Below are 10,514 nucleotides of genomic sequence, written 5' to 3'. Positions count from 1 at the left end.
ACAGTTACACCGTAAGTTAGGACATACAAGTCTAGATCAAGCTTTAGCAATGATATCTTAGGTGTTAGAAACTTTATTAAGACTAATTAAGACTGTGGCTGTGTTGTCAACTCATCAGTCAAGTCAGGAAAAATCAACATGGTATAATAATAAAGATGAATGATAACACTGAATTTCTCTTAGCCTAGCTTTCTGAAAAGGCTTCATAGTTTTTAAACTGGCTTCTTAAACAATAATGATAATCGACACAAACATTAGTCTACAGATCTGCCACTAGGCTGTAATCTGTGAGTCTATGAACTGATCCATAGCTTAAAAAGTGGAAAATCCTTAAAGTGCAAATTTGTCATAACAAACATAACGTATCAGTTATTTTGTGGATGCAAAAATAACACAAATGATACTTCTAGAGCATGAAATTCACACATCACTGCCACATATCAAGGGTACTTTGATTATGCAAAAATGTCTTCTTGATTCCTTCACTTGCATCTCTTCCAATCAATGACATCATGTAGACGTTCAAACTAACAGACCTTTTTTTCTATACGCTTACACGCTTATTGTTGTGATTTTCACCATCAATTAATATTTCTTGTGAATCTTCTAATTTATTTAAGGATTAGTGTTATCTGTCATGATTTTCTGGGTACATAGTAAACCATCACATAGTTCTGTAAAAATTGTGGACTAACACTGACTTGACTTAATAAGCTCCTGCAGAAGGCTCCTCTCTTCTTGCTCCGGGTCTCCTCAAAGTGTAATTAAGGAACTGGAAAATCCTTCATAGCACAGAGGGAACAATTTCCGGGTCGCAGGAGGAGAGAAGACGAGAGGAAGCATCAGTTAGACTAATGAAAAGCACCCAGAGTCTTTCAGTTAGTTGAGTGATTAAAGTGGTAGGTTCAATTTTAAACGCCCTAAAAAATGTCAATGCAGCCTCATGTTTGCCCGCTGCCCAAACGGGGCTTAATGAGCATGCACTTGTGCCTGGGACTGTATCCGGTTATAAGGCGATCTGGTACCTGTCTAATTTTCTGATATTGTACATAAATGCTTCTCTCTCACTAATGAGGGGAAACCATAAGAAAATCCCTTAAAAAAAACTCAGTTGTTTTGACTTTACATTAGATTGCATTGTTTAGCATCTATATTTGCAATATGCTGTTGATATATATTGTTCAGTATATGGATAAGTAATTCACCTTAAGATGCAACTTGCTTTTTCCACTCAAATGAAATATTCAATAATTCTGTCTTTGATTGAGCAAAATGCCGTACAAACATTTAGCACTAAACAAAAAAGGACAAAATGTATTTAGTGTAACCGTTCACCATATGAGTGATTTGTTCAATAAATAATGCTATGCTTTTATCTCGGCTTTTTCATTATAGACCGTAGTGACTGATTTATGAATACTAAGCGCTGTTCTGTTGAATTGGATAGAAAAATAGACCAAATACTTTGGTTTTCTCCCTTGGCTTTTGTAACATAATTGAACCTTTTAGTCATCCACGTCCTTATAGCCTCTAAACAACAAAAGGCAGTGGTGAATTGAAAAGTCAAGGCTATTATTTCAGTATTGGCTCACACATTGTACAGCGTGGTTCAAGCAGAGCTGTTGAGCCTCAGGAATGTCGGACATGTAGGGTTATGACTGAAGGTTGAAAGCATTTCTCTACAGACACTCCTGCTCAAAGACTGAACAAAGCACCTTCAACCATTTCTTACAGTGGTATACCTCTGCAGAAGTGAGGAAGAAATGCCCCACCAAGAAAACAATGTGCTTCCAATATACAGGTCTTCCATGAAACAAATATTCCCCTCAGCGAGACAATGTGCTTAAAGGCTATAAATGCTCTGACCAGAACACCCAGGCAAAACACAGTGAGGGCTTTCTAAATACAAACTGAATTTAATATGCAGAAGACCTAGTTATGACCTTATGGATGTTTATCTCTTATTGTATTTGCAGAATGGTGCAACACTAAACATTATCTTATTATTTGTAGGTACTTTAAGACTATGGAGTTTACTAATGAAAGCGTCCACTTTTGCATTTTCTTATATAATTTAAGAAGACTTAGAGAGCACAACTCTAAAGGGCTACTCTAAAACTTTGATGTTTCATGGTGTCAGCATTGGTAATATGGAAATCTAGTGTAGTATAATAACCTTTTTGTGTCTTCGTGAAGTCAAATAATTTTTTACTCAAACAAAGAAACTGTGTATCTCCCCCATGACTAATATATTGCTTTAAAGTTTGGAATTGATCCAATGGAAACAAAAGCTTTTTCCTCATTCTTATAACCCTGACCTTTGACCTATGACCTTTAAGCATTGCATACTAAAATGCTGCATTTTATTGTCTTTACCCAAATGACTGGAGCAGAAATCTCAGAAATCTTTGGCTTCTACAAGCTGTAAAAACTTGAGATTTTAAGATATATTCATGCAGTGTGTGATTTTGCAAAATTGTATGGTACCACTGTGATGTCATCGGGTGTTGCATTGGAAAAAAGGAAAGAGTATGTTCTACAGCTCTCTCCATACGCTTTCATTTGTCATATTACTCAATATGGTTTCTAAAAAATCTTTTTCATGGTCAAATTTGACCTTGGACCCCCAAGGCCTGGTTCAGTATATTGTTGTGTAGTTTGAACCAATCCATTACAAAATGTGGCCAGTATAAAGTTTTTACTGATTTTCACATTTGCCGTGGACCTTGACCCTCATCCAATTTTCACCTAAATTAAATCAGCTCGAGCTGTTATTGGTATCAGACAAAATTTTAAAATTATATCTTGAAAACTGTGGATGCTGTGTAACAAACAGACAGACAAGCAAACTGGACAGATTACATACTGCCGATCCTCAGGGGGAGAATAATATTTACTTGATTTATAGTAAGCTCTTGTAATTCTGTAATAATTACTAATTGTAGCAATAATGTTGCATAATTGGGTCATTTTCACAAGAACAGAAGCATTTTGTATGACTTTACAAGTTAACAATATAAGTAAAACATATGTCTTATTTTCCTTTTTCTGTTAGAACAAAACTGGAATGTTTTGGTAAAAAATTATGAGTTTTGTTTTATGAGTTTTACAAATGAATTTTAAGAAGTACTTTATTTTATTTTTGTAACACACTTTGAAGCAGGGTAACAGATGCCTTAATTGCAAAGTGCAAATCAAACAGCGCCAAATTGTAACTAACCCGAGGACAACTGTTTGAATCTGCCCGATTTGTACACTGAAATTTTCTTTTTTTTTTTAAAGAAAGTTAAAACAGCATCTTTTCATCGTCGAAGACAGTTTGATTATTTATTGAGTTTTTTTAGTTACTTTGTTATGAGCTATTAATTGTTTTTGATAGTGGGACACGTATCTGTACTACACAGAAACTGTCCATATCTATAGCTTCTGGATATCTCTTGGTTCGCAATAGACAAAAGCTGTTGTTTTAGTAGTCACAAAATGCCACCCAAAATAATATTACCCACAAAGAGCATTGAGCTTTCTTTATTTCCTATGAACACTTTAGGGACAATATAGCACAGTTCAAAGCCTTATAGAGCTGTCAAGGGACATCTAGTTATGTTATTATTTTATTGTCAATCACCAACAAGCTTCTTAGGACATGTAGACACATCAATTATGAGTGTAGTAAAAAGATCTTAGCACTTCTGTCATCTCTCAGTGAGTAATTACAACAACATATTATATGGAAGCGTTACAGTGCAGCAAGTCAGTGTGTCATTTTACAACAGCTGTTTTCAAAACTGTAAACCAGACATATCCATTCAGTGAGAGCATTTCTATTGTCTGTGTTTTCTTTTTTCTCTTTCTTTTTTTCTTGGGCTTTCTGGTGACTCAGTACTCTTAAAGCCACATCAAATATTTAATGCACAGTTTATAGCTCTTTATATTATCAAGTAGTTAACCTTGCATGAATGTCTGACCTCTGGCTATGACTTGGGGAAATCAGCCACTACATTTTGGTTCAATAGGGTAACAGCCGAGGTCGACCTGTGGTGATTTAAATAAAAAACAGATACACAGTTTGAATGAGAGATCCCAGCATTTGCTACAAATTGAAAATGATATTGCGAAACAGAATATTTTAGACTTTTTTTTAAGTAATTAGAAGGCTGCCATCATCTCATGACATTTCAAATGCAGTTGACAATAGACAGGCTCATCACCATATCCTCACAGTATTCTCAGTAAACGCCAGCAGTAGTTTACGAATGTGGGTTTTTATATAATCCTGTATTTAGACACAAATTTAAGGCAACTTAATAAATGAATATTAACTTTTGATTACTTTATACTTCTACTTCAATACTTTTCTTATGGATTTATTGCACTTTAGTACTCTTACGGCATTAAATTAATCTTACATACAACTTCAAGACATACTTCTCAGTTAAATATTCTTTGAAGATGTATCAAATCATTATGGACTGATATCAGTTAAACTACCCAACTGCATATAATGTAGAGTGATGAAAAGTAGCTATGCATACTGCCCGAGAATTGTAATTGAGAAGTTCTGAGGCACTTTACTGTTTTAATTTCATGCTACTTTATACTTCTGCAGAACCATTTCAATGAGAAATGGCCTACATTGTTCTCCACTACATTTATCTGACAGCTATAATGACTTACTTTACAAATTCAAATTTCAAAAACCTTTAATGAGAATATCTATCCAATAGCAAGAATTATCTTCACCTCGGCCAACTATACCATTAAAATCCTATTTAAATGCTAATGTTTCTGTAATTGTATAAAGCAAAACAATACAACTCTGACAAAAGCCAATTAGTCGGTACTTCTATATTTATTGTAGAATTTGCTGATGATATGCACTTTCACTTAAGTAGTGTTTTATTCGAGATCCATAGTTGGAGTATTTTCTTAGAGAACAGCACTACTTTTGCTTACAAATGGATCAGAGTATTTCCATTACAACCATATCCCAGCTGAATGGCTACTTACAGTACGGATGAAGGCTTCAGTAATAGTGCAATATCAAAAGCAATGCTTTGCAAATGTTCTCTGAAAATTAGAGCGGGTATATTATTTACATTACTTAAATATTTCGCGCCCCATTCCACATGTAATTTTGAAAAGTGAGAACTATCACTCCAATAGAACTTGGGTGGAATGAGAGTAAAGTGAGAAAACGCCCACTTAATTGACAATAGAACACCAATTAGAAGCCATATGGTCATATGTAAACGGCAGTAATTAGAAAAATCGTAATTTTCCAGACAATGCCATTGGCAAGAGCTGCAATACACCGGTGTCGATTTTAATGACCACACTGTCGTCCGGAACTACAGGTTTGAATGCCTCTGGAAACGTCAGAAACAGGACAGAGGTAATTGGTCATTACATCTGGTCAATACAGGCGCGAGCACAAACAACTGTCTGTGTGCACGTGCACACACGCACACATTTTGTCAAGCCCTAACAGGTCCACCGGGGTTTCAACAAGACCTCGCACTCACTTTTTATCTCTCTCTCCCTCTCTCTCTCTCTCTCTCTCCCTCTCTCGCGCTCTGAAACAGCGAAAGCTGTTGGCTCGCGCGCGCTCAGTCTAATTATTCCACTCTCGCGCAGCTGAGTGGCGAGTGCTGAAAGCTCCGCACCGCTTTCCATCTCTTCCTTCCGCACTGCGATTCCGTTAGGAGACGGTCCTCTTTGGCGGACACGTACTAGCCCACCTGGACAGAGGTTTTCATCAGGACACGGAAACGTGTTAAAAGGAGTCTCGTGCAAACGACAAATGCACGAGACCCGAGGCCGGTGCCCCCAGACCCGACGGGGAGGGAGACAAGCAGAGCAGTGATGGGACAGTTTTCGGGAGGATGCTACCTGAGTTTTTTCATCTTTGTGCTTCTTGGTTCGCAGGTGCCGACCACATTAGCGAGAGGTAAGCTCATCACCAAGACACTTTTTGAAGAGCTCAGTGCTTTTGAGGGCGCCTCAGTCCTCCCGAATAAACTCAATAAAAAGGTGTGTGCCCCGACAGACTGTTTCCGACGCTGACTCTACTTGTATAGGATTTTTTTAAGTAATCTTTTTTCATGTCCAGGTAGTGTTAGCAATTTATGTTTGCTTGACAAACAAACAAAAAATAAAGCTTCAGACACCTTTATAAATATCATCAATTCAAATTAAATTACAACAAGTTTTTTCTTCTTTTTTGTCGTGCGCAACAGACTGGCTAAGATTTGTTTATAAATGCTGCTTTAATAGGTTTAACGTCAGTTTCTTCTAGTGCAACAAAATGCTTATTACTAATCTAAATCTGCTTCTTTAAGGATATTCTCTCTGGAGTATACAGATAAAATGACTGGGTTCTGGTTGACTTTGATTTCGTCGTGTTTTCTGCTTATTTTATTTATATTTTTAATTTTAAGCCCATCTCATTTACACAAAGTCAGTATTGTGATGGACCAGTTATAAGTGGTTTAATAACAATTAATAACAATGACTTAATTCAATGGCAGTGACTTTTACCTCAAGAACACCGACTCATATCCTTTAGAACGGCATAGTCCTGTCCTGTCACTCATTTTCTTACTGCTTACTTTTCTTCTTCTGAGGCTTCTCAAAAAAGCTTACCATCCATTCATTCTTTCTGTTGCTCATGATGACACTCACTGTGAATGAAAGCAGACTGTAATAAAACTGCTCACACTTTAAATACTGATTATATCGTCCATAATATACAAACGTGCTGTTTAGTGACTAAATTATGCACAAGGTATGGTATAAATGACACATTATTCACATTTCAAGTGGGCTTTCTAGCAATTATATACTTTTGAATATATTAACATTGGTGCCCATGTGCACCATTGTTGGTTGCTGGGTGATTATATGGTAATGGAGCAAACTAGTGAAACATGCTTTGATTGTAGTTTTCCACTCCTATGCTTTGCCGTACTGAAACAGAGAGCCAGGACAATGTTTAACATTATTTGTAAACGCCCGCAGCAGTCGAGAAATTCTACTGCTGGTAAGGGGCAATGCCACTTGCAGAACTTCAGTGTATCATAAAAAAAACCCGCTAGCAATATGAAGAATTATGGCATTTTGTTTAATTATGATTGCTGGTGAGATGAGAGAGATGTGGGGGTGGGGGGGTTATGTTTCGCAATGTGCAAATTGTGATGCCATGTTGATAGCATACTGGTAAAACTGGAGAAGCTGATAGCATGGTGGTCTTCCTCATTTTTCTTGCTTTACTTTAAACAATGAAATACCTCCCCCCCTTCACCAAACTTGCTAATAGACTGAGATGATTGTTTGATGGCTGTGCACGCACATGCATATCTTCTGACAGTAGCTGCTTTTTGTTCGAATGTTGACAGGCATGGAAAAAAAAAAGTGTAAAAGGCTCATTATTTGTGCGCATACAAGGTAACTGGGAAAAAGTACTGTACTTCAAAAACCCAATTTGGGGCTAGCTCTAGCCATTTTTATGTCCACTCTTCTGCAACTGGATGACCAGAGGGTTGGGGGTTTTTTTTTTAACCTTATGAGGTTGCAAGTAGACTCCTGCAAAAAGCTGTAAAGAACAGACACAGCTTCAGCTCCTTTGAACATTTTGTCAATCTAGATTACATGTGTTTTTGGTGTTTCCCCTACATAAGACAGGCCTGTCTTTTATGACATTATATCACATGAAAGTAAACATCTGAATTTATCAGTTATTTGTCACTACCAGATTCAGAATGTCTGATCATCAGTAAGCTGGTTACTCATGATGTGACGTGTTCTATTTAGCCAGCAGACTTGAATGTTCATTGACTTAATGATAATACAGAAAACTGTTTTACTTAACTGACAACACTGATGAAACCTGTGGATATGCACATGTTATATACTGTCTTTGGTCAGAGAATAGATAATCAGAAAATCTTTTTTGCTTCCGCCAAATCCATCCTGACCTATTGACATCCATTTAGTTCATATGGTAGCGTAACAAAGGATGCATTTGCAATTCAATTAGTTAACTAGCCCCAAGGTTTTTATTTTTGCATCCCAAGTTTTGAAATCAGCTTCAACTTGGAAATTTACATAGCATAAATATTATATTAAGCCAAAGTATCTTAAGGGCAACTTTGCATGTAAGGATCAGGGGGTTTTACCGTTCTTTTAAAGTAAAGTAGGTTTAAACTAAGGCGGAAATGTGTTTGAGTTAACCTTTCAAGATTGACCGTAAATTGTATTTATACGACCAGCTACCATGGCTACATTTCCATGTGAAGCGCTACATGATTTTTCAAAGGCTTGACCTAATATGCTCGGATAGAAAAACAATAATAATGTTAGTGCATGAAGGGAAAATGTGCTTGTGTCTGCCCTACACATTTTTTATAGGCTGCATGGACGTATTTTGTAATACATCTTTCGGATTTGAAATGGCTTTCACTTGGGCTTTAAAAATATTTATATCATACAATAATATTGATGTCTGCAGTCAAATACTTTATGCAGACATGAAATTAAGTGCTATGGAAAGGTAATCTCCATACACACACACACACACACACACAACTGGCTAAATAATGTAAAAGCAAGATTACTTTGCACAAGATAAAATATAAATGACACGTTACTCACACGTGTTGACACAAAATTTCACTTCCATAGCCACATACATGTAGAGAGTCCCCTATAAGTAGATATTATTTATCAGTTAGATGCCAAGTTAAAACACGGTCATCCAAATGCATTCAACGATGGGATAAATCACTTGTATTCAACAAGCAATTTTATTCTTAATGTACTGAGAACACCAAGTGACAACAAAACAAACCTTAACCCAAAAGGGGAACCTTGCAGTCAGTGCCTACAGGGGGATTCAGCGAGGAAATGCTGCTGATAAAATGTTGAGCAGCACCAGTGAACATTACAGACGTGTTCAGTGTTTCTCCTAGGTTGACTGCTTTGGGGGACAGGTGGGCCGTGGGTGTGATAACCCCCACAAAGCTTCTTTAACCTTATCAAGTCTAATTGAGGAAAACACTTCTGACAGCTAGTAAGGAAGACAAAGGGTGAGCTGAGCAGGGTTGCACAAAGATACTATCAAAAACAATTCTAGCAGTGCCAAACAACACCACTTCAACAAGAGGTTCAGTGGTCAAGTGCCAAGGAAGGCTGGTTCTGTGGCTTGATAGCCACCTCCACTGATGATCAGATGGATTTCAGGTGTGGGTGATTCAGGCGCTCAGAGAGGGGCGTAGCAGACAGGCGTGAAATATAATAAGCGAGAGATCTCTTTTAAAAAGAGGCCAGAAGAAAGTCAGTGGCCATAACAAGCTTATTCCCCTGTGAATAAGAGCTCTATTGTTGTCTAAGAAGAATTAATATCATATCTGTGCCACATGGCTGCAGTGGGTTGGAGTGGGTTCTTCATTATGATGAACATGGACACTCTACATATATATTTCTATACTCTAGATGCATCGGATATATTTGCGGCTGAAAATTGCTCCCCAACAAAAACAGCATCAATTTGTTAAAGAAAAATCACGTAAATATGACAGATTTACAGAGTGGATTGATTCATTAACTGCTGTGCCTGGCAGCCTGATGATTTAAAAACATAAAAGAACATACAATAGCATATAAACGCATACAAATAGTATAACAATGACACAGACTATGGCATATAAAAGCATTAAAGAAAGCATAGAAAACCACCAAAACACAGCCAATTAGCAAACCATTGGCATAGCAATTACTTTAGGCTATAGCATAATGCATTTTATGCTATAGCTATTAATAATGAAGTAGTCTAGTTTTAAATGACGGGTTCACGATTGTCAAATCTTTATGCATAACATCTGAATTAGTGGTTTTGGATATTTTTTTACTGTCACACCAGTGGGCGAGTCAAAATTTCAAGGTGTATTTATTGCACCTGATGTTTCATCAGTTCCTCCATAATAATCCATAATCATGACTTTTAAGTCATAGCATTTATTTTTTGTCTCTGTTGCTTTTTCTAACTTCATTGCTGTTTTAGTTATAATTTTATTTGCCATAATTTTCTTCTGTTTTTTTAGCTGTTTTCTTATGCATAGAATAACATCAGTAGGCTAATAAAATATTAAGTTGCACTAGCTAGGTTAATGATTGTGGCTTTTGTATTTAAAACCTGGCTTACAGTACACTGGTGAAAAAGGCCAGTGCTACTTCTGCTTTAGCTTTCTGCCCACTATATTAGCAGTGGTCAACTTCTCCTGACAGGTGATTTACTCAGGTGCAACTGAAGTCATAAGACAGGTAGCTTTAGCAGTACTGTCTACTGACAGCCTTTCCCCTCCTTTTTTCTGTGGTCAGTCATGTGGTGTGATGGGTATGTATGGTTTGCTATACAAATGAAACTGATCCATTTCCCCCTTGTTAACCTCTTTGCTGTCAATCAATTTGCTTTAATCTGTAATGCTCTGATAATCCTACCACCTGTACAAATACACTGG

At 36.9% G+C, this 10,514-nt stretch overlaps 1 protein-coding gene and 1 long non-coding RNA gene across 3 annotated transcripts in view; one reads left to right on the top strand and one right to left on the bottom strand.

Moving 5' to 3' along the window:
• Positions 1 to 3,826: 3,826 nt before the first annotated feature.
• LOC109202741 (uncharacterized) lies at positions 3,827 to 8,874 on the bottom strand. The gene is made up of 4 exons (XR_002062654.2): positions 8,846 to 8,874; positions 8,650 to 8,701; positions 6,538 to 6,680; positions 3,827 to 4,032 (listed from the first exon to the last, which is right to left on the bottom strand). It is a non-coding gene; the product is annotated as an uncharacterized LOC109202741 (long non-coding RNA).
• Positions 5,509 to 10,514, top strand: part of LOC100697801 (netrin receptor UNC5D) — a 172,989-nt gene continuing 167,983 nt past the window's right edge. The window contains exon 1 of one of the 2 annotated variants that reach the window (XM_005454484.4): positions 5,509 to 5,947. In XM_005454484.4, the coding sequence (XP_005454541.1) occupies positions 5,863 to 5,947 (85 nt within the window). In that variant the 5' untranslated portion in view covers positions 5,509 to 5,862. The remainder of the gene's footprint in view (positions 5,948 to 10,514) is intronic. The other variant, XM_005454485.4, reaches the window with a different exon arrangement.

Source organism: Oreochromis niloticus, linkage group LG7 (assembly GCF_001858045.2).
Source record: "Oreochromis niloticus isolate F11D_XX linkage group LG7, O_niloticus_UMD_NMBU, whole genome shotgun sequence".
Lineage (NCBI taxonomy): Eukaryota > Metazoa > Chordata > Actinopteri > Cichliformes > Cichlidae > Oreochromis > Oreochromis niloticus.
The sequence above is the reverse complement of the archived record's forward strand: the minus strand, read 5'-3'. Positions and strand labels throughout refer to the sequence as shown.